We start from the raw sequence: 21,155 nt of genomic DNA, 5'->3' as shown, positions 1-21,155 counted from the left end.
CCCCCCCCCCCCCCCCCCCCCCCCCCGTTAGGGAATGTTTACTGCTATGAGCTAGGCGTGTGCAAGGCACTCTGGAAAGACTCAGAGATGGACTAGGGTACTCTCCTGAAGGAACTTCGCACATTGTGGGAAGGAGAAGCTGACCTCAAGTGAGTGACACGGGCAGCCTGTGCAATGGGCCCAGATTTTCCCTAGCTTATCTCCCCACCCTGCTCCCCTCTACTGCAGCCCTTGTCCTTGGAATGGTGCAGGGGCTGGTCTGGCTCAGGAGGGGCTCATGTTGCTTTCCCTTCCCCTTTGGGTGAGCCCAGCGGGAGGCCACCTGGGTTCTGCAGGATGCCAGTGAAGCTCTGCTGGCAGCGAGCTCTAAGGCCCATCCTGAGGACCAGAGGCGCCAGGCGGCCACCAAGGACCTGTTTCAGGCCGTGGGCAGTGTGCTGGCAGCTTCCCTGAGGGACGGACCGGAAAACCCTACCGGGGCCAACGGCAGCCAGGTAGGTGTTTCAGCCCAGATGCAGGCCTCCCGGCTACCACATGCCCGCTCACAGCAGCCTTTCTAGATGGGTCTTTCTCTTCATCTTGCAGATGAGGAAACTGAGACACAGGGGTTAAAGTCCTCTCTAGGGAACTGGAAGAAAAGTTCCAGAGACCAGAGCTTCTGGGAGCCAGTGTGGTATACTAGGCAGAGCACAGGCTTTGGAGCGAGGCAGCCTGAGTTCAAATCCTGCCTCTGTCACTTTCAAACCTTGAGACTTGGGCTGGGTGCATGACGACTCTCGGCCTCATTCCTCATCTGTAAACTGAGGCAACCCGCCACCTCCCAGATAAGCCACCAACTGGTGAGATCACACGTCCACCCTCCCGGTTCTCAAAACACAGAATGCTGTTAGAACAGAGGCAGCCTCTGGAGTGAGAACGGACGTGGCACTGTCTCATGCGGCCCCAGCGCCCTGACGGGCCACCAGGGGAAGGGCCTCCCAGGATGGCCTCACGATGGAGCTGAAGGCCCATCACCTTCACCAGGTGGGGCTGTGTCACGTCTACTCAGGAGCACACACACACACACACACGTTTATGTTCCAATACTTATACTCACACATACCCTCAAACACACATTCGTACGCAGACACACAATCACACAGATACTCACAAATACATACACACTTAAGTCTTTATATTCACGTCACCCTTAAATACATACGTTCGCATCCACTCAGTCATATCCTCTCTCTCACACACACACATACACGCACACGTGTAATCTGTGCCCCAATAGGAACTCTTTGCAAACGTCCAACCCTTCCCGGGTCCTTGACCTCAGTGAGCCCACATCCTCATCTGGGGGTTTGGGTGGGGTGAGCAGCAGTCCAAGCCCAGGTGACCCTGTGAAATGGCTCTGCCTGTGGCTTTCCATTTCCCCACAAATAAGACGTGGGCTGTGGGTGGACAGCAGGGTCGGACAGAGCAGCACAGAGCGGCAGAGCGTGACAGCCTAGCGCACGGACTCAGGAGCCAGATGCCTCTCCACCTCACCGTTGAGTCCTGGCACTTGCCTTTTTCCACATGTGACCTCCACAAGTCACTCATCCTTTACGTGCCTTTGTTTCCCTGTCTGCCACATGGGTAAGTGAGAGCACCTGCCTCACAGAGTTGTCGTGAGGATGAAAAGGGTTCACATAAGTGCTGGAATCTGTGCAAGTGTTACTCTTCATTCCCTACAGAGCCTGGCGCTCAATGAACGGCAGTGTTGTCCCTTGCTCACTCCTCTGCGCACCCCCACCCCCTGCCCAGTCCCTGCTGGAGGCCCCACACTAGCCTGGTGACAGTGAGCAAAGGTGGCATATGGACACGGGTCACAGCAGCATCCCCTGCTTCCTCTTCCAGATGGCAACCGTGCCCCAGCTGCTCGATGTTGTGGAGCGAGTGCAGGCTGCCCTCCTGCTGGGGACACTGCCTGGGGGCCTCCCGGCCACTCTGGCTGCCCCTTCCATCTCCGTGTACACAAACAGGTAACCAGCAGCACTGGCATCCCCAAGACAGCCTGTCCCCTGACCTGGCTTGTTCCATAGCCACAGCCCGAGACCCTGTGACAGGCAGAGCCCAGGCAGCCAGCCTTGGAAGTGGGAGGGCTTTTCACCAAGAGAAGGTCCCCACGTTGGGGGCTTGTACAGCGTAGGAGGGCAACGGCTGAGTCCACACCCCGTCTTGGAGCCACCCACAAGTCCTGAGAGTTGGGTCATGTGGGAGCCACGCAGGCAGGGAGGCTGAATGAAGGGGGCCTGCCCACCTTTAACCACATCCGGGGTGTGCCTGGCCAAGCCCGGTGCTCCCCAGAGCTGTGGGCTGGATTCAAGAGCACTTGCCCTGGGAGTTCATGGACCTGAGGATGCCTTCCACCCTGCATTCCTCCCCCTGACAAGCAAGGGCTGGACCATACTGCAGGCCTTGCTGGGACACCTGCAGTGAGCACCCTTCTCTGATTCTCCATGCCAGGGTTACCCTCCTGGGTCCCAGGGGCAATTTCCTGAAGCAGCACTCTGACCAGAGCTAGGGTCTGAAACCAGGTCCCCAGTCTAATCAGACAGGACAATGGCAAGGGCCAGAGGAGATGGGGCTGGGAACCCATGATATCAGAGATCAAGTAGGTAGGGGAGCTAGGCCGAGAGAAATGCTCACATCAAAGCTCACTTATTCATTCAGCAAAGGATGTGTTGACCCCCACTGTGTGCCAGGCACTCTTGTTGGCACGGGGGGTGCGCCCTTAAACAAAGCTGGCTAAAGCCCTGTCCTCACAGTGTGTGTGTGGGGGGGGGGGGGGGGTTGTCGGCTACCTTCCATGCTGTTCCATTGACACGAGCGTACAGAACCGCCTTTGGGGACTGAAGCAGAGCCACCTGCTCTAATGGTGATACCGGGGCTCCCGGCAGAGCAAGAACTCTTCCTCTGACACTGACTTTCCTCTCTCTCTCTCCTGGCACCTCTGCTCTCGCTTTGTGGCCAGAATACAGCCCTGGAACTGGCGGGGCTCCTCTGTGCACACCGCCGCCACTCACTCTGCGACCTTCACCCTGCCCGCGGCCTCCTCCCTTGGCTCCATGGAGGCCAGCCAGGAGCCTGTGGACATCAGGGTAACAACAGTAATGCCCTCCTCGGGAGCAGCCCTTTACAGCTTCTATGGCACTTGCACTCGCATGCGTGTTTGCTCGGTTATGTTGATGACGGCCCTTTCAATTACACATATTACTATGCCCATTTTACAGATGAGGCTCAGTGACCTGCCCGAGGCCACAAGCAAAATGGCAGGGCTGGGATGCAGACTCCCAAATCCATCCTTCTTCCACTGTGTGGTGGAACTTCCCCGGCAGCCTCGGTTCAATTAGTTCCTGGAAGTAAAGTTCTTCGGACTTCGTTCCATAACTAGGAAACGGCAAGCCCAGGGCTCTTTTCACTCCCAAGTTAGGGCACATCTCTCTGTTCCTTCAGCCCCAACAAAGACAGACAAATATCTTTCTCTTGGGGACTCGCTGGCTTTGCCAAGAAAAAAGGCTCAGATGGTTTTACAGTCCAGCAGCTGCACAACTCTAGCGGGTCTGAGCAGGTCCTCAGCCTTGAAAGGCAGACACACCCAGAAAGCCAGAACAACAGGGTCCCCCATTCACCCCAGAGAGCAAGGGCCACTTGACCATCCCATCTTGGGAAACCCTGTCATTCACACAGGGACGCAGTCACCTTCCAGCCTTCAGGGGCCTTGGCCAGCACTCTGTGTTCTTGGTTTCAGATGATGAGTTTCCCAACGAGCCCTTTCCCAGCCCGAAGTCACTTTGATGTCAGTGGAACTGTCGGTGGCCTCTGTCTGACCAGCCCCAGTGGACATCTCATACCCGTGAAGAATCTGTCGGAGAACATCGAGGTAGAACTTGGGGGTGCTTTCAGAAGTCAGGTGTCACTTCTGTTTTCTTCTTCAACTTGGTTGGGACCAACAGTTGATTAAAGAGGAGAATCATTAAGAATGGTCCATACCCTGTCTTACACGTTGTATTTTAACTTAAAACTATAAATGTATATCATTGTCAATCTTGGGGTGTACAATTGAAACATTTCTTTCAATCTGTTGATTGGAATTCTAATCATTTTCATTACATTAACCACCCTTACATTGCAGGCTCTGAAATGTCCAATTTTCTCTAAAATGAAGCAAAAACATCAGGGCGCCTGGGTGGCTCAGTTGGTTAAGCATCTGACTTTGGCTCAGGTCATGACCTTAGGGTTTGTGAGTTCGAGCCCTACATCAGGATCTCTGCTGTCAGCCCAGAGCCTGCTTTGGATCTTCTGTCCCCTCCCCCCCCTCCCCACCCCTCTCGCTTGCTCAAAAATAAATAAAAACATTAAAATGAAGCAAAAATATAAGTGCACCATGGTGCAATACAAGATCAGATCCTCTTGAGGATCTCTTGAGATTTTAGTGAGTTTTTTCCTAATCTAGTTTTCTCATCAATGACTAATTCAATACCAATGTTTAGCAATTCATCTTTCCTGTATCTCAAAGCATTCAGCTTAAGTTTTTATGCAAATAATTCTTTTCACACTAGTACTCTGTCACTTTATGTCACTCTGTGGAATACCTCATTAAAATTGACCTTTACAGGGGCGCCTGGGTGGCTCAGTCAGTTAAGCATCTGACTTCGGCTCAGGTCATGATCTCACGCTCCATGAGTTCAATCCCTGCGTCAGACTCTGTGCTGACAGCTCAGAGCCTGGAGCCTGCTTCAGATTCTGTGTCTCTCTCTCCCTGACCCTCCCTCATTCATGCTCTGTCTTTCTCTGTCTCAAAAAGAAATAAACATTAGAAAAAAAAATTTTTTCAATTGACCTTTACAAACACATGTGGACATAAGCAGCTTTGGGATAAACACATGTGCCCACTGGTGAGCTCACACCTTGACTGGCAGGAGAGAGCTGTCATAGGCTGGGTTCTCTGGAAGCAGGTGCTGAGAAAGAGCTTGGGGTGCTAGATGTTTGCTGAGACCCACACCTGCAAAGAGGGAGGAAGGACAGCAGGACCGGGCAGAAGGAGGAGTCAGATCACAACCCAGACCTCACAAAGCCCCAGTCAACTCAAGGGGGTGTGCCGTACTTGTTACACCGTAACAAGTACCAGCCATTAGAATGATAATAATCATTATTATTAATGATTATTAATCATATCATTAATTAGAATGATAATAATCAGGCTTATTATTTTTTGTATGTTTTCATGTTTTGATATCTTAAAAATCTTGCTGGTGAGGAAGAAGTCTACACCTTTCATATGTAGACTAACCAACCCCAAGTCCATACTCCCAACAAGCCCCTTTATCTGACTCACACACCAAGTCAACATTTCCCCTGTCCTAAACCATCCTGAGGCCAGGTACCAGGCCACCAGATGAGACCATTCCTATAGTCCCAACCCTGCTGAAATCATCCAAATGGGCCTATCTGAAAATGGCTTACTCTGTCCTGCCGTGCCTTTCCCATGGAGATCCCAATAACGGCCCTGACCTGAGCTTTCCCCTGTGCCTGCCCCTGCCTCCTGACCCCTGTGGCCCTGCATGGCATGGTAGTCCCCTCCTCTTAGGAAATGTAAGTCACAGATTCTTTCAATGGCACTGGCCCCTCCATATCAGCACTCAGTCGCCTCCATAAATTAAAATCCCTCATGTACAAATGAGACAGATGTCCCACAGCAGGCTGCTAAGTCTTGGCCTCATACCCCTTCTTCGCCCCCTGGATGCAGGAGGCCCCAGGGACGGCGTGCCTCAGACGAGGTGGAGCTCTGCAGCTGGGACCGACCCTGAAGGGGCTGACAGCTGGAGCCTGTCTGTGAGTGGGGAGCAGGCCCTTCCTGGAAGGGGGCACATGGTGGACCATGCCCATATCTAACACAGAAGACCACCAGAAATAAGAGTGCACAGTGGGCATCAATCAGTCTGTTTTAAGAAGGGAACACAGAGCATCAGTTAATGGAGAATGGTTATGAGAACTTCTAACATATTAGTAATAGCAGAATAATGATAGCTGCTAAGTTTTTAGTATTACTCTGTATCTGGCACTTGGCTAAGTATTTTGTATGTAATATCATTAAATATTTTTTAATGTTTATTTGTTTTTGAAAGAGAGACAGAAAGAGAGCGCACGCGCGCACAAGTGGGGGAGGGGCAGAAAGTGAGGGAGACACAGAATCCAAAGCAGGCTCCAGGCTCTGAGCTGTTAGCACAGAGCCCAATGCAGGGCTCAAACTTACCAACTGCAAGATCATGATGTGAGTTGAAGTCGGACACTGAACCGAGTGAGCCACCCAGGTGCGCCGCCCCCCCCGCCAGCCCCCGCTTTAAAAAAAAATTTTTTTTAAATGTGTGATATCATTTTTTAAAAGATTTTTTTGTACTAAATGTTTATTTATTTATTTATTTGGGGGTGGGGGAGGGGCAAAGAGAGAGATGGGGAGAGAGAATCCCAGGCAGGCTCCATGCTTCCAACACAGAGCGCGACACGGGGCTTGAACCCACAAACCGTGAGATCGTGACCTGAGCCAAAACCAAGAGTCGGATGCTTAACGGGCCACCCAGGCACCCCCAAAATATTTTAAGTAATCTCTACACCCAATGTGGGGCCTGAACTCACAACCCTGAGATCAAGAGTCATGAGCTCCACCGACTGAGCCAGCCAGGCGCCCCATGTATGCGATACTATTTTTAATACCTTGAATGAGTCTACGTGGTCTACTGATGACAAGGAAGCAGAGGCTCCGAGTGGCCTGTTAACTGGCTGGAGGTCCCAGAGCTGATATAGGACAGAGCCAAGATCCAAATAGAGGTCTCTCTGCCTCTCTGGTCTGTGCTCCTAACTTAGACACTTCACTTGCTTCACACCATCGTCAACATGACCATAGTTCACACAGCACACTTGAGCGAATGAGAAAAAGTATGTCCTCTTTCTGTACGGATGCAGCCCAGTCCTTGGTATGCAGTTTGATGAGTGTGGTGGGTGAATAACAGCCCCCCGGGATGTCCATATTCTCATCCCTGAGCCTGTGGATTTGCTGCCTTACATGGCCAAGGGGACTTTGCAGGTGTGATTAAGTTAAGGATCTTGAGATAGAGAGATGACCCTGGATGATGTGGGTGGGCCCAGTGGCATGCCAGCTCCTTACAAGAGGCAGAGACAGGGAGAGTTAACTACAGAAGACAAAAGGCTGATCTGATGACAAAAGCAAGAGGTTGGGGTGATGTAAGGAGGGGCCCTGAGCCAAGGGACACGGCACCCTCAGAAGCTGGAAAAGGCAAGGTTCTCTCCCAGAGCCTCCAGACGGCATCAGCCCGCCAACCTTAGCCCCGTGGAACTGATTCTGGACTCCTGGCCTCCAGAACTGTAAGACAGCAGATCTGTGGTATCATAAGCACCAAGATAAGCAGCCCCAGGAAGCTGATAAGATGAGCACAGCAGAGTGGATCCTGGTTCCCCAGGCACTCACCCTGCCCTGCTCTGCACAGCAGCCCTGATGCTTACTGGCACTCCCATCCCGGCACACCCCTGATGTAACTGTTTCTGATGACAGATCCTGCTGCCCCGGCTTTCAAAAGGACACAGTGAGCCAACTGTGTTAAACTTGACCAGTCCTGAAGCTTTGTGGGTGAACCTGACTACAGATGGCGCAGCTTTGGGAATCCAGCTGCACTGGAGGCCTGATATCCCACTCATGCTCAGCCTGGGCTACGGCTACCACCCCAATGAGACCAGCTATGACACCAAAGTTCACCTTCCGCCAACGGCTGCTGCAGGTAATCCATCAACTGGGCCAGCTTCTTGGGCAGTGGGGAGAGGGTAACCAACTTAAAACTTGAGAATCAGAAGCCATGGGGAAAAAAAACTTTTTTTGTTACATTAAATGCCTATTTTTTGGTGTTATTACTACTACTACTACTACTGTTATCATCAGTATTATTTATTATCTGGCAACATTAAGTGAGCACCTACTAAACACCCTGAACTGATATGCACTTATAGAACTAACTTCACTGCAATCCTCATTACAGCCCTTGGGATGGGCACTATGGACATTTCCTCTTGCCAGATAAGAACAGAGAGGTTAACTGGTACAAAGTCACACAGCCAAGAAGGGACAGAGTCAGAATTTGAGCCCTCATCTACCTTACTTGGCAGTCGTGCTGACTTGTGAGTGCCTCCTATTCTCTGCTCCAGATCTCAAGGGAAGAGGGCTTTCTTAGGATATCAGGGAAACCATCAAGGTCAGCTCCCCTGGCCAGTCACCTTGGTCTTTCTCTCCCATGACATTAGCCCCAGTCTCCACAAGGCTTCGGGCTGACCTGGAGCCCTCTCTCTTGCAGATGGACTGTCCACGTGGATTCTGAACCCAGTGGACCTGCATTTTGGAGAAGGCATCTACTATCTGACTGTGGTCCCCGAGTCTGACCTGGAGCTAACCCCCACCAGGGACCTCACAGTTGGCATCACCACCTTCCTGTCCCACTGTGTGTTCTGGGATGAGGTCCAGGGGACTTGGGACAACTCTGGGTGCCAGGTAAGGAGAGGACACAGCTCTCATGGCTGTTCTGCACCCCTCTACAGTGTCTTTGCATATGCTGTTCCCTAGGCCTGGAATGCCCCTCCTCCCCCAGTATGGTTAACTAGATCCTGCCTCCAGTATCACTTCCTTGAGAAAACTGTTCTTTTTTTTTTTTTTTTCAATGTTTATTTATTTTTGGGACAGAGAGAGACAGAGCATGAACGGGGGAGGGGCAGAGAGAGAGGGAGACACAGAATCGGAAACAGGCTCCAGGCTCTGAGCCATCAGCCCAGAGCCCGACGCGGGGCTCGAACCCACGGACCGCGAGATCGTGACCTGAGCTGAAGTCGGACGCTTAACCGACTGCGCCACCCAGGCGCCCCGAGAAAACTGTTCTTAACCCCCGGGCAAGTCGGATTTCCTGCTGTAAGCTCTCCCAGTACATACATCCATTCCTCCATAGCACTAAACACAGCACTAAGCCATTTCACATCTACTCAGGAGGTCACTGGGATGATGTCTATTCCCTCAGTGCACCAGGAGCCCCATTAGTTGGGAACAGTGTGTTTTGCTCACCATTGAGAACAAATGACCATTGAATGAATGGACATTCATTGCTAAGGAACTGAACTCAGAGTCCTTTGTTCCTTGCCAGGTGCTGTGTTCCGTGCTCCACAATAACCCTCTAAGACAGTAGCAATTCCCATTCTAAGGTGGTAAAACAAAGGCTCAGGAAAGTCAACGAATTTACCCCCAGATCCCTTGCCTAGTAGGGGGGAGAGCCGGAACTCAGACCCAAGCCCGTCTGTCTCCAGCGCACGAGCCTTCTGTGAGATGCAGCACTGCTTGCCCAGCCCCCCACCCAGTCTCGCCAAGCCCCTGGATGGCACAAGGCTCTATTAATTGCAATCAGATCCCTGTCTCGAGTCAGCTCAGCTCTGCCCATGACAGTGCCCAGACATTAGCTCTGAGGTCATCAGAGGCCATCTTTCATGCATCAGTGTTCCTCTTCCGCCTTCCCTGCCTTCGATCTGCTGTTCTCTCCCTGGGCCAAAGGCCCTTTATACCTACCCTGCATGGAAAACTCCTGTGCTATTCACCCTTCCATCTCCCACTCCAATGTCACCTTCTTGGAAGCATCCAGACATCGGGACTCTCCCTTTCTGGACTTCCACAGCATTTCATACCCTCCCCCAAACAGCAACCTCCACATCTAGCTGAAATTTATCACATACCTGTCTCCATCTAATAGACCGTACCTTCTTTCATTTATTTAACAAATATTTGCCGTGCGCGAGGCAGTGGGGATATAATGGTTAGAAAAACCAGTGAGCTCTCGGTCCAGCAGAGGACACAGCCAAGAAGCAAATGCCACACATAATCAAATGACAATGGTCACAGGTAGTGTAAGAAGCCAGGCCCCAGCAGACCCACAGAAGGGGACTCAGACCCAAGCTGCTTCCGGCTTTGTTTCTGCTATAACTTCAGCTCCCTTGTCAACTCCTGCCCTGGCTTCTGGCCACCACACAGAGGGAGTTCCCCAAAGTGCCAGGAAGAAACGGGTGCATCGCGACGTCCAAGAGACAACATGTTCCCCGTGCCCGCAAGAGAGCCCTTTGTACCTCGTGAACAAGGCCCTGGGTGTGTCGCGACCTTCCCAGAGTCCTCACTCCCGGCAGCTGTTTGATGCCCACGCTGCTGGCCTGGAGTGCCCGGCAGGCTGTCCTCAGAGGCCCGAGGCTCAGAAAGAGGGATGGTGTAGCCGATGGGGGCGTGGGCTCTGTTGTTGGGACAGACTTGGGTCCAATCCCACTTCATCAGGACTGGGCAGGTGACTTTGGGCAGGTTGCCGCACCTCTCTCAGCTTTCCCATCTGAAAATGGGGATACAAGCTGGTTACCACTTACAGTTGGGGCGGGGCCTGGACAGGAATAGGGGGATCAAGTAGTTAGTGTGGGGTCTGGCACAAGTGAGTGCTCCACAGAGTCAAATGGTTGTTGTGTTGGACAATCTGAACACGGAGAAGACAAAACTATATATAAAATGGAAATCAAGGAGACAATGAACATGGGACTTGGGTGGCGGTTGGGTTGGGGGAGCATGAGGACAGCCCAGGGGAGGACTACTTATCTAACTGTAAGTTATTGGAAAGTTCCTAGCTTTCGAGTAGGGTAGGGGGTTCTCAGGACTTACTATGTTATTGAAAATATACACCTACTAATACATGCGTTTATTGAATGCGGGACATACAAAAGTCAGATGTGGGAGTGTGTCGTGGACGAAAAGTTATATGAATCCAATATATATGCGATGCACATTATATAGAAGTAGATACAGATAGCTATAGCTATAGCTATAGATAAAGATCCCTGGGGAGCCATAAATAAGTAAATGGGTGGAAAGACAGCACCAAATTCTCTAAATGGCTAAAGAAAGCTCCAAGTCTGTAGACTGCAGACCTTCTCAAGGGGTAAAAGCAGAATTATTGCAAGGGGGCTGAGAATCTGTATTCCTGCTTAAATATTTTCTCAAAGGTCACTAAAGGTGCAACTACTTTAGCAAGGATATGCGCAGATTTATTCCCGGAGTTCAAGAGCCTCTCACACTGGAAGGGTTGGGAAAGCCCGGGAGGACAAAGATGTAGGCATAAAAAGCCTGGTCCCTGGGCACCCAGCGCTGACATGGTCTTGTCACTGGCACCTGCTTGGTTTCTTCTCTGAAACCATCTCCACTCCTTCCGAGTGCCCCAGGCGTTCCCCTAAGGCCCACGGCTGCATGACAAGCGCTGACCAGGATTGGGAAACAGTGAGAAAAACAATGAAGCAAACACGGAACTAAGGGCCATGTGAAATCTGTCAATAAACACTTGGTGTCATGCCCATGTGACCCCTCTGCTGAGTGGCTTGTTAAGGAAAAGAGACAAGAGTTACCTGCTGGGGCAGTTTGGGCTGCAGCAGGTCCTTCCTCATGCACTGAGCTGCGCGAGAACTTTCTGCATGCCAGGGTTTCCTGCTCCCCACCCCTCCCACCTCACCACCTCCTGGTAGACCCTGAAGTGAAAAGTGGCACTGCGTTGTGGGGTTGAACATAATCTCTGCCCACCAAATGGTGCGGGGGGGGGGGGGTAACTGAAAGTTGACAGAAGGATTTAGGAAAGGACTTAAGTGCAAGGTGTGAATTAAGAACACAGATGGGGGTCCCCAGCCCTGGTCCATTCCTGTCTCCACCCCCACCCCTGGCCCCAATGTTATGGTCCTGTACCACAGGGGATCATGTACCCAAGCTCCATCCATACACCTTGCCCCCCATAGCCACATCCTGCCACCCTCATGCCCAAGGGTGGGCACACCGGTGGCCAGTCCACCAGAGAAGAGTGATCCTGAGGAACAGGGCTGTGCAGGCCCTAGAAGCAAGGGATTCCAGGTCCAGGTCCCCAAACCATAGTCTAGAAGGGGGAATCCCAGGGCCAGGACTAGGGTAGACATCTAGGGTGCAAAATTTAAGGAGGGCTTCATCCTCAGGGTCACCTAGAGCCTTTCCCTAGACACGGTGAGTGCTATGTGCTGTGGTGGGCACGTCCCTGGGGCCCCCTGACTCCCTGTCTTGTGCAGACAGGTGCTGCCTGAGGATAGCTAGAGCAGCATGCACTCAAAGCATGAGCCCAGGCGAGGGGCCCCTGGTGCCTAAACCTAAGAGGGTGAAATTTAGGGAGCTCATTCCTGGTGCTAAGACACCAATTCAGGATTTAAACATTTGCCCTTCCCTTTTCTTTACATGATTCCCCAGTATCAGTTTTTTGTTTTTTTTTGTGTTTGTTTTTTATCTTCAGTGTGAGATGACCGACCACCCTAGTGTGTCCCAGGACTTGGGACTTTCATTTTTAGAAACAGATAAGTCCCTGGAAACCTGAGATGAGCTGATTACCCTGGATGGCCTCTCAGCACCTAGTCTATTGCCTGGCATAGATTTTGCACTCAATGCATATCTGTCCAATGAGTGAGCATCGGGCGGAGAATGTAATGGAATCATGTGCACCAAAGTTGTGACAATGGCTGCTAATGGAAGGTGGGGGATACAGGGAACTTCGCCTTCACCCGTAGTAGTTCTTTAAAAGGGCAAAGATGAGTCATGAGATACACAGGTGCCCACTGAGAATGACGGGTACAAAGATACTTGTTATAGATAATATTGTTGACATTTAAAGATTTTTAGCTAACTAAAAAATCTCAAGAGAATCCTAGAGCTGGTCTCCCCAGGCCTCCTCAGGGAACTTTCCACCTCCCTTGGGCTTTAGTGAGCCAGAGACGTGCTGGCATTCCTACCAGGGCCTCTTTGGGGTTGCAGGTGGGGCCACGGACCACCCCCTCCCAGACACACTGCCTCTGCAACCACCTCACCTTCTTTGGAAGCACGTTCCTGGTGATGCCCAATGCCATCGATGTCCGCCAGACCACCGAGCTCTTTGCCACCTTTGAAGATAACCCCGTGGTTGTGACTACCGTGGGCTGCCTCTGCGTGGCCTACGTGCTGGTGGTGATCTGGGCAAGGAGGAAGGACGCTCAGGATCAGGCCAAGGTGAGGTTGCATGGTCTGCAGGAATGGGAGGAAGGAGCAGGGGGTGTTCCCTTGCACGAACTTCAGGAGATGGAGCTCAGGTGGGGAGCCAAAGGGCCAGCAGCAAAGCCAGGTCATCCCAGGCAAGCTGGCTTCTCAGCCTCATTATATATAAAATGTCCATTCTCATCAAATTGTCAGGAGGATTATTCTACTGACCATTTATTGAGGATTTACTAAATGCCAGTGATTATCCCATTTAATGCTCACTTCACCTCTAAGAAGAAGATTGAGAGGCCCCAAGACCAACCTCAAGTTCAGCGATTTGCTGGGAAGACTCTCAGAGTTCAGAAAAGCTATGATACTCATGATTATGGTTTATTGCAATGAAGGATGCAGATGAAAATCAGAAAAGGGAAGAGTCCAGGAGAGATCCGGCAAGAGCTTCTGACTACTCCCCCAGGAGAGCTGTACGGACAGACGGCATTCTCTAGCAATGGCGTGTGACAGTTCATACGAAGCTCACCTGAGCCCTGGGGTCCAGGGTTTAATGGGGGGTCAGCCACAGACGTATGGAGTGCCCACTGAGTAACTGAGGTCAGTCACTCAGTCTCCAACAAATCACCTATCATCACCACCACCACCCAGAGGTCAGACTGATACAGCATGGCCCAAAGCCCTCATCATAAATCAGACTGTTAGCAGAGACTACCTGGTGTGGACCAAGGTATTCAAAGCCACTCATCACTTGGGGCGCCTGGGTGGCTCAGTCGGTTTAGCGATCGACTGTGGCTCCGGTCATGATCTCACAGCTCGTGAGTTCGAGCCCCGCATCAGGCTCTGTGCTGACAGCTCAGAGCCTGGAGCCTGCTTCGGATTCTGTGCCTCCCCCTCTCTCTACCCCTCCCCTGCTCATGCTCTGTGTCTCTCCATCTCTCAATAATAAATAAACGTTTAAAAAAAAAAAAAAAGACACTCATCATGCAGGAGATTCCAAGCACTCAGGGGTTATCTTTCAAGAGCTGGCCAAGATCCAGGTCTTTCTTTGAAATGTGCAGGGTATGGACAACCCGGGCCTTCTGAGTCCACCCTTAACCGGACGGTGCCTCTATCACCTTACAGAGGAAAAGACCAAAGATCAGGGAGGGCAACTAACTGGTCCAAAGTCACCTCCAAGAAGCCAGAATTCAGACCCAGATCTGCCTGACCATAAAACAGGTCTGAGGATAGAAACGAGAAAAACAAATTGCCAACAACAAAGTTCTGATTACTTTTCTAATATGTGCACCATATCTGACATTTAAGGAGCCTTCAGTAAAATTCTGAGTGTCTGAGTGAGCACATAAATACTTGCAAGGATGCACTGTCACAAAGTTCTGAAATATTCTCCATTTCCCGCCCTCCCCACACACAGCAACGCCTCTCAGGATGTGAAGGTGGCACAAAGCTTAATAAGCTCATAGTTACAACATTTATACTGCTGTCTTCGATTCACACGAGGGATTCAACATTAGTACTTTAAGCGCCTCCCCTGTCGCTTGGTTCCCAAGAAAAAGACTCTGCAGCGGAGCTGAGTGTGCAGGGTGTTTCACAAGGAGTGCCTGCGCTCAGCCCTGGAAAGGGAGGGAAGGAGGCAGGACGAGCAGAAAGAGAAGCAGCACTGTCCACAACAGCCCAAGTACGGAAAGAGCCCAAGTGTCCACCGAAGGATGAATGGACAAAGAAGATGCGGTGTGTAAGGACAATGGAGTATCACTCGGCAATGAAAAAGAAGGAAATCTTGCCATTTGCAACTACGTGGATGGAACTGGAGGGTATGATGCTAAGCGAAATGAGTCAGAGAAAGACAAATACCATAGGACTTCACTCATGAGGACTTGAAGACACAGAACAGATGAACACAAGGGAAGGGAAGCAAAAATAACATAAAAACAGGGAGGGGGACAAAACAGAATAGACTCTTAAGTATGGAGAACAAACAGAGGGTTGCTGGAGGGGTGGTGGGAGGGGGGATGGGCTAAATGGGGAAGGGGCTTAAGGAATCTACTCCTGAAATCATTGTTGCACTATATGCTAACTAATTTGGATGTAAATTAAAACAATAAAAGTAAAAAGGAAGGAAGGAAGGAAGGAAGGAAGGAAGGAAGGAAGGAAGGAAGGGAGAGAGAGAGAGAGAGAAAGGGAAGCTGGGCTGGGAGCTCCAGAGATGCCCTGGGTTGGGTCGAGATGCCCAGGTCTTGAGCATGCCCAGATACCACATCAATCTGCCATCGCACGTCAGCCTCCCCAGGAGGGCATATGACCTCAGCAGAGGTGGCTGTCACATCCCAGACAACTGGAGCAGACAACCGTCCACTGCTGGGAGATCTGGACGGCTCACCACAGAGCCCACTGCAACCTCTAGTCTAGCTTTGTTTTGTTTTGCTGCTAAACCACCTTAGCCTTCCTTCCTTTTAAATTCCCTTAGAGTCCCAATCTGGTTACCAATGTTAGAAATTCTAGATAAACAAGAGTTGGTATCATTCACCAGATCAAACACTGAACGTTCTCACCTTAATACCAAGTTCATTTCCAGTTTGACTACTTTGAGTCCTATTTAATATGAAATGCATTTTGTACTATTTTATTTTAAAAGTCTTTTATTTTACTTGTTCTCACCCAATGGAATGAATAAATAACATACACAATTTTGCTCTCTTCCTTTGTCATGAATGCCCAGCTTGCTCTTGGCTGCTGTGTATGCATGAACCCACTGAACAGGGCCCTCCTAACGTCATCCTTCTGTCCAGGTGAAGGTCACAGTGCTGGAGGACAACGATCCCTTTGCCCAGTACCACTACCTGGTGACAGTCTACACTGGAAACCGGAGAGGGGCAGCCACTTCCTCGAAGGTATCTGTCCATGCAAGACTCCTCCCCCCCCCCCACCCCGGTTGATCAGTGTGTCCCTCCCAGCAAAGCCCTTGCTGGCCCACTGTTGAGTCACGTTAGCATAGTGAATACGGTATTGTAGGATTTTTTTTTTCTCTTCTCATTTTTTTACAGGAAAGAATCTTTTTGGCAAACAAAACATCACCCCAAGCCCCAATATGTAAAAAGATAAAGTAGGAACTTGTTAAGGGAGAGATGGGGCCTAGCACTATGACACTGGTCATCTCCCTTATCCCTATCAAAGAGTAACTCAGACAGTTAGTAACCTGCATGCAAATTTGCTCATATAAGAAGAGTCAGCAAACTGCTATCAACGGGTAGAGAGAAAACAAAATTCTTCAGAGAGAAGGGAGAAAGGAAAGAAAGGAACAGTGCCTCCCATTTGAAAACAAGGAGTCTTAGATTTTGGGGGGTAAACTGATTAGCTGGCATCTAGCTAAAAGGTCAGGCTGAGCCATCTGTCCTGGAGCAGGCTGACGAGAGGTAGTAAAGAAATTATTTCACTTACTTATCAATTCTCTGAGGTTCGTGAACACTTGGCTGTGGAGCATACAGCAGGTTGTCCCTGCAATGCTTCGGCATCCTGAGTTAAGTCTGGCCTGTGCGATGTTCCTCATCTCGATACGCTATCTTGACAGCAGCCTCCAAGGTTCCTTGACTCAAACTGAGGGCTCAATGGAACACACTTTGAGAACCACTGGCACTGTGTCTAGTATCTCAGAGGAAGCTCCATTGTTTTTTCAAAAATGATATCGAGCTTCATTACAGTGGGGCATTTGTCTGTTACTTTTTAAATCTTATTTTCATTTATGTATGCATCTGTTTTATTTTTATTTATTGCTGTGTCTTAGGTCCTCAACCAGGTGGCTAACAAAGAGTAAGAGCTTGGTAACTGTTCACTGAATAAACATAGGAATTAATTTCATCCATCGAATGAAACATTTACCTTATTTCTGTTTGACACTAAAGAGACTACCTTATAGGAAAGACGTGAACACCTACGATCCACAGGCCATTTCTCTTTCTGGAGAGTTGGGCCACATGTCCGTTTGATATTGTCTTAGTTTGGATAGTTAGTAGAGGCCAGGGATGCTGTTAAACATCCTACAATGCACAGGAAAGCCCCCAGAGCAAGGAATCATCCAGCCCAGGATGTCTATAGTGGATGAACCCTGCTGTGGAAGCATAAGTAGTTGCCTTGAGTGGGGGACCCTAGGACACCCCAGTAGGGGACTGGGAAGCTGACAGGGAAGAGAAAGAACTGATAAGGGGTGCATTATCAAATCCGTTACCTCTCTGGGCAGCTGGAGCCTAAACCCACTATGGAACTTGGCAAAATAGTAAGCAACATGGGCCTCAAAGTCACCCCACTGATGGCTGGGGGAACTGGGTCACTTACCCACGAATCCCATCAGTCACTGGTGGAGAACAGCATGTATCGCCGTTAATTCTCTGGCACTTCAGTCTCTGTTCAAACGGCCCAAGAAACCCCAGGAAAGAGACAGCTGCTGACAGTTGGACGTGGGTGCAGGGACGCTGCAGTGGTGAGGCTGACAGACGTGGGCAGAACACAGATGGCAGTATGGTGGCTGTTTCTGCTCAGGAAATCAGCCATCAGTATCACCTGGACAGCTGCAGAAAAACAGATTCCTGGGCCCTGGCCCCAGGATTTTCAGTTGAGTGGTCTGGAGGGGGTGCCTAGGAATATGCATTTTCAAGACAATGGGCACTCATGCATTCACATCTCAGGGCCAGGTACTCTGGGAGACACTGGGAATACGACTGTTAGGGGGAGAAATCAGTCCCTACCCTAAAGCCCTTACAAATAAGTACATGGGAAGTTTTAAAAAGTTACCAGGAAGTGTTTTATAACTCACGCTGAATACATAAATGCAGATAGTGTGACCCCAAATCTTCATACACCTGAAAAATAATTCAGTAGGCCCAAGATGGGAGAAGAGAGAATGAAGGGGCCGTGCTATGTTGGTTTTCACTGGTTTTTGGACACTTCCAAGGAAACACGGCCAGCAGGGCCTGGTTACCAGGGGGAGTTGGCCTCTCCTAGTCTCTGGATTTCAGGTGACTGTCACCCTATATGGCCTGGATGGAGAGAGTGAACCCCACCACCTGTCAGATCCTGACATCCCAGTTTTTGAGCGAGGAGGAGTGGATGTCTTCTTACTCTCCACCCTGTTCCCCCTGGGGGAGCTGAGGAGTCTGCGGCTGTGGCATGACAACTCAGGGGACCATCCATCCTGGTAAGTCACGGGGGGGGGGGGGCCCAGCACACCACGAGAACCCCCTAAGTGCCAGCCCAGGGCTGTGCACGTGCCACCTGGCTGATCCACACAAGCCTCCGCGAACACATAGAATGGATCCCTACTTCACCGATAAGGACAGTGAGGGCGGGAGAGGCCCACCCATCCATGAGCCACACAGATGGGATCAGTAGCTACAAGGACTGGAAGTTGCAACCCTGGCGTCCAGTGTTAGCTCCACCCTTGGCACACTGAAACATCAACCTGTCATTGAGCCCCCAGCTCCCCATCTGTAAAATGGGGATAGGTACCCGCTGTGAAGACAAACCTTGCCCAATAAGAGGGGACTAAGGAGACACTGGGCTGATTGTTTAGTGGAAGAGGCAGGAACAGCCGCCCCTGCTAAGCACTAGACTAAGCCTTCCTGTTTCTGTGCCTTTTTTCCACTGGCTCCTCAACAATGACCAAGTACTCTCATTCAGGGACAAGTACCCTCATCCTTGTTTTGCAGGTGGGAAAATCCAAGCCCAGGGAAGGTAAGTGACTTGCCCAAGGTCACACAGCTGGCAAGCTCAGAGCCAAGAATCTGCCCCTTCTGTGTGAGGCCAAAACTAGTCACCTAGATGAGTCATTTCCGGTCTGACCCCCCATCAGAGGCTTGCAACTTTAGAAAAACACAGCACTTACATTGCTGTCTTTAATTTACCTAAGGGATTACACAATACTACTTCAAGGGCTGTACATTGGACTCGGAGATAGAGTTGAATATGCAGGGTGCCTGGGACCAGCCCCTGGGCAGGGAGAGAAGGAAGCAGGAGGAGCAGAGGGGGCAGAGCTCTGATGCAGCACAACAGTGTGGCTGACCCCCACGGGGAGCTCTGGAGTGTTCCGAGTCGGGCTGAGATGCCCAGGTCTTGACCACACCCAGGCGCTGCACCCATCAGTCACTGGATGTTGGCCTCCTCCGGAGGCTGTGTGACCTCAACAGAGGAGGCTCTTGCATGCCTGACAGGGCTGTCCTCCTGGAAGTGAGAAGACGCGTGTCCAGAGCCTCCGAGCATAGCCCACATTACGCAGTAAATGCTCAGCAGAGAGTGGCTATTGATACTATCACTATTCTTACTGGCCATAAGGCAACAGGGGAAATGGCCGCTCCGGCATCTCCCATCCCAGCAGAGGCGAGATGATCTCATTCCTTACGCGGGCCTCAAAGACCTAACTCAGGTTTGATGATTGATACCCATGAAGTCCTGAGTCCAAAATAGACGGCTCGTTCTCTGGGTGGAAGCCGACAGGAAGACGAGGTTTTGTGCGCCCGAGTCTGCACCTCCCTGAATGCACACAATTTAGACAACGTGGCTTTCCTCACTTGCATCTGGATGCTGGCCCTGGGCCTGCTGCCCTGCACTAGGGTAAATAGTTTCAGAAGGTACCCTCTTGCAGCAGCATCTCCGTGAGCTCCCCACGTGAGGCCAAATTCACCCGCTGATCGGGGCATTTTGGTCAAGGCACCAAGGAAAATGAAGGAAAATACGGTTTCTCTTTTCAGGAGCTCTTGTTCTTGGGCTCAGGTTTGCAAAGGTGTTACCTTCGTGGTATCCAAAGAAGCCTCACCTCCCAACCTTGTCCTCAAAAGCGCGGGTCCCTTCTGCAGGTACGTGAGCCGGGTGCTGGTGCATGACCTGGCAATGAACCGGAAGTGGTATTTCCTCTGCAACTCGTGGCTGTCCATTGATGTCGGAGACTGTGTCCTCGACAAAGAATTTCCGGTGGCCACAGAGCACGACAGGAAACAATTCAGGTACTTTTTTCTTTTCAAGCAAACGCTCTTCGCCTTATTCTTTCATCTTTAGGGAAGGTGCACTGCAATCCAGGTGAAGCAAAACAAAAGCATGTTTCAGCTATCGGGACTGCATAGCTTCAAATGTGTGACGTTAATGACCAATCAGTTTTTCTTGTTGGGACTGAGGGGCCCTGGAGGGACATGGACCCTCTGACACAGAATGATCTTTGACATGGTGAAAACGGTTGCAACGGTTATCCGTACTTCTTTACATGTGTCGTACAATAGTATGTTTTATGTGACTGAACAGCCTGATTTTGAAAGGCAATGCCATGTCTGGCCATCTGGGGCTCCTTCTTCATGCTGTTTTTTCCACACGGGTGTTTCAGCATGTGTCTCCATTAGCTTTACTTCCTTCTTTCCACATCTGCCCAAACACATCAATGCAAATACAAATGCACACACACACACACACACACACACACACACACACACACTCGTGTGCACACATACAACACCACAGACCGTTTATTTCATATCTTTTAAAATGGAACTACTCCTACTATGTCACCCTTTTTCTTTGATGGTACACCATGAACATCCTCCCAAGACAGTGTGGTTGGGTCAAACTCTTCCTTATTGGCTGCATGATAATCCACAGACTGGATGTCCCACAACTAATTCAGCCATCCTCCTATTGATGGACACTCAGTCTGTTCCTAACCAATATTAGAAAATCAAGAGACTCCACAAAAACCCGGCAAGTATGAAAATGCGGCAAGTATGTTCCTGCATGACACCAATCTGCTAGAGCTGGGGACCAGCTTTCCTCTTATACAAGGCCATGTACACTCTGTTTTGCCACAATCCCCACCCACTCCCTATTATCTTACTCCCAACCCACTTCACTCATTTACTTCACTTGTTTGTGTCTACCTAGGTCCCTTTAGGTATGTGAATTTGTCACCTCTACTTTATTTTTGTTTTATTTTTGAGAGAGAGAGGGAGAGAGAGAGGGAATAAGTGAGCGCATGAGTGGGGGGCGGGGAATGAATCTTAACTGG

The 21,155-nt window shown here is 50.5% G+C and overlaps 1 protein-coding gene across 1 annotated transcript in view; it reads left to right on the top strand.

The window, feature by feature from the left end:
• Positions 1-21,155, top strand: part of LOC121009972 (polycystin-1-like protein 2) — a 96,694-nt gene that overhangs the window by 42,943 nt on the left and 32,596 nt on the right. The window contains exons 18-27 of the mRNA XM_040443414.1: positions 312-494; positions 1,885-2,009; positions 3,002-3,128; positions 3,779-3,910; positions 7,598-7,820; positions 8,388-8,581; positions 12,911-13,141; positions 15,910-16,011; positions 18,130-18,308; positions 19,963-20,109. Of these exons, the coding sequence (XP_040299348.1) occupies positions 312-494; positions 1,885-2,009; positions 3,002-3,128; positions 3,779-3,910; positions 7,598-7,820; positions 8,388-8,581; positions 12,911-13,141; positions 15,910-16,011; positions 18,130-18,308; positions 19,963-20,109 (1,643 nt within the window). The remainder of the gene's footprint in view (positions 1-311; positions 495-1,884; positions 2,010-3,001; positions 3,129-3,778; positions 3,911-7,597; positions 7,821-8,387; positions 8,582-12,910; positions 13,142-15,909; positions 16,012-18,129; positions 18,309-19,962; positions 20,110-21,155) is intronic.

The sequence above is a fragment of the Herpailurus yagouaroundi genome, unplaced genomic scaffold (genome assembly GCF_014898765.1).
Source record: "Herpailurus yagouaroundi ecotype Mexico unplaced genomic scaffold, PumYag 190, whole genome shotgun sequence".
NCBI lineage: Eukaryota > Metazoa > Chordata > Mammalia > Carnivora > Felidae > Herpailurus > Herpailurus yagouaroundi.
This window is presented reverse-complemented; position numbering and strand designations above follow the sequence as displayed.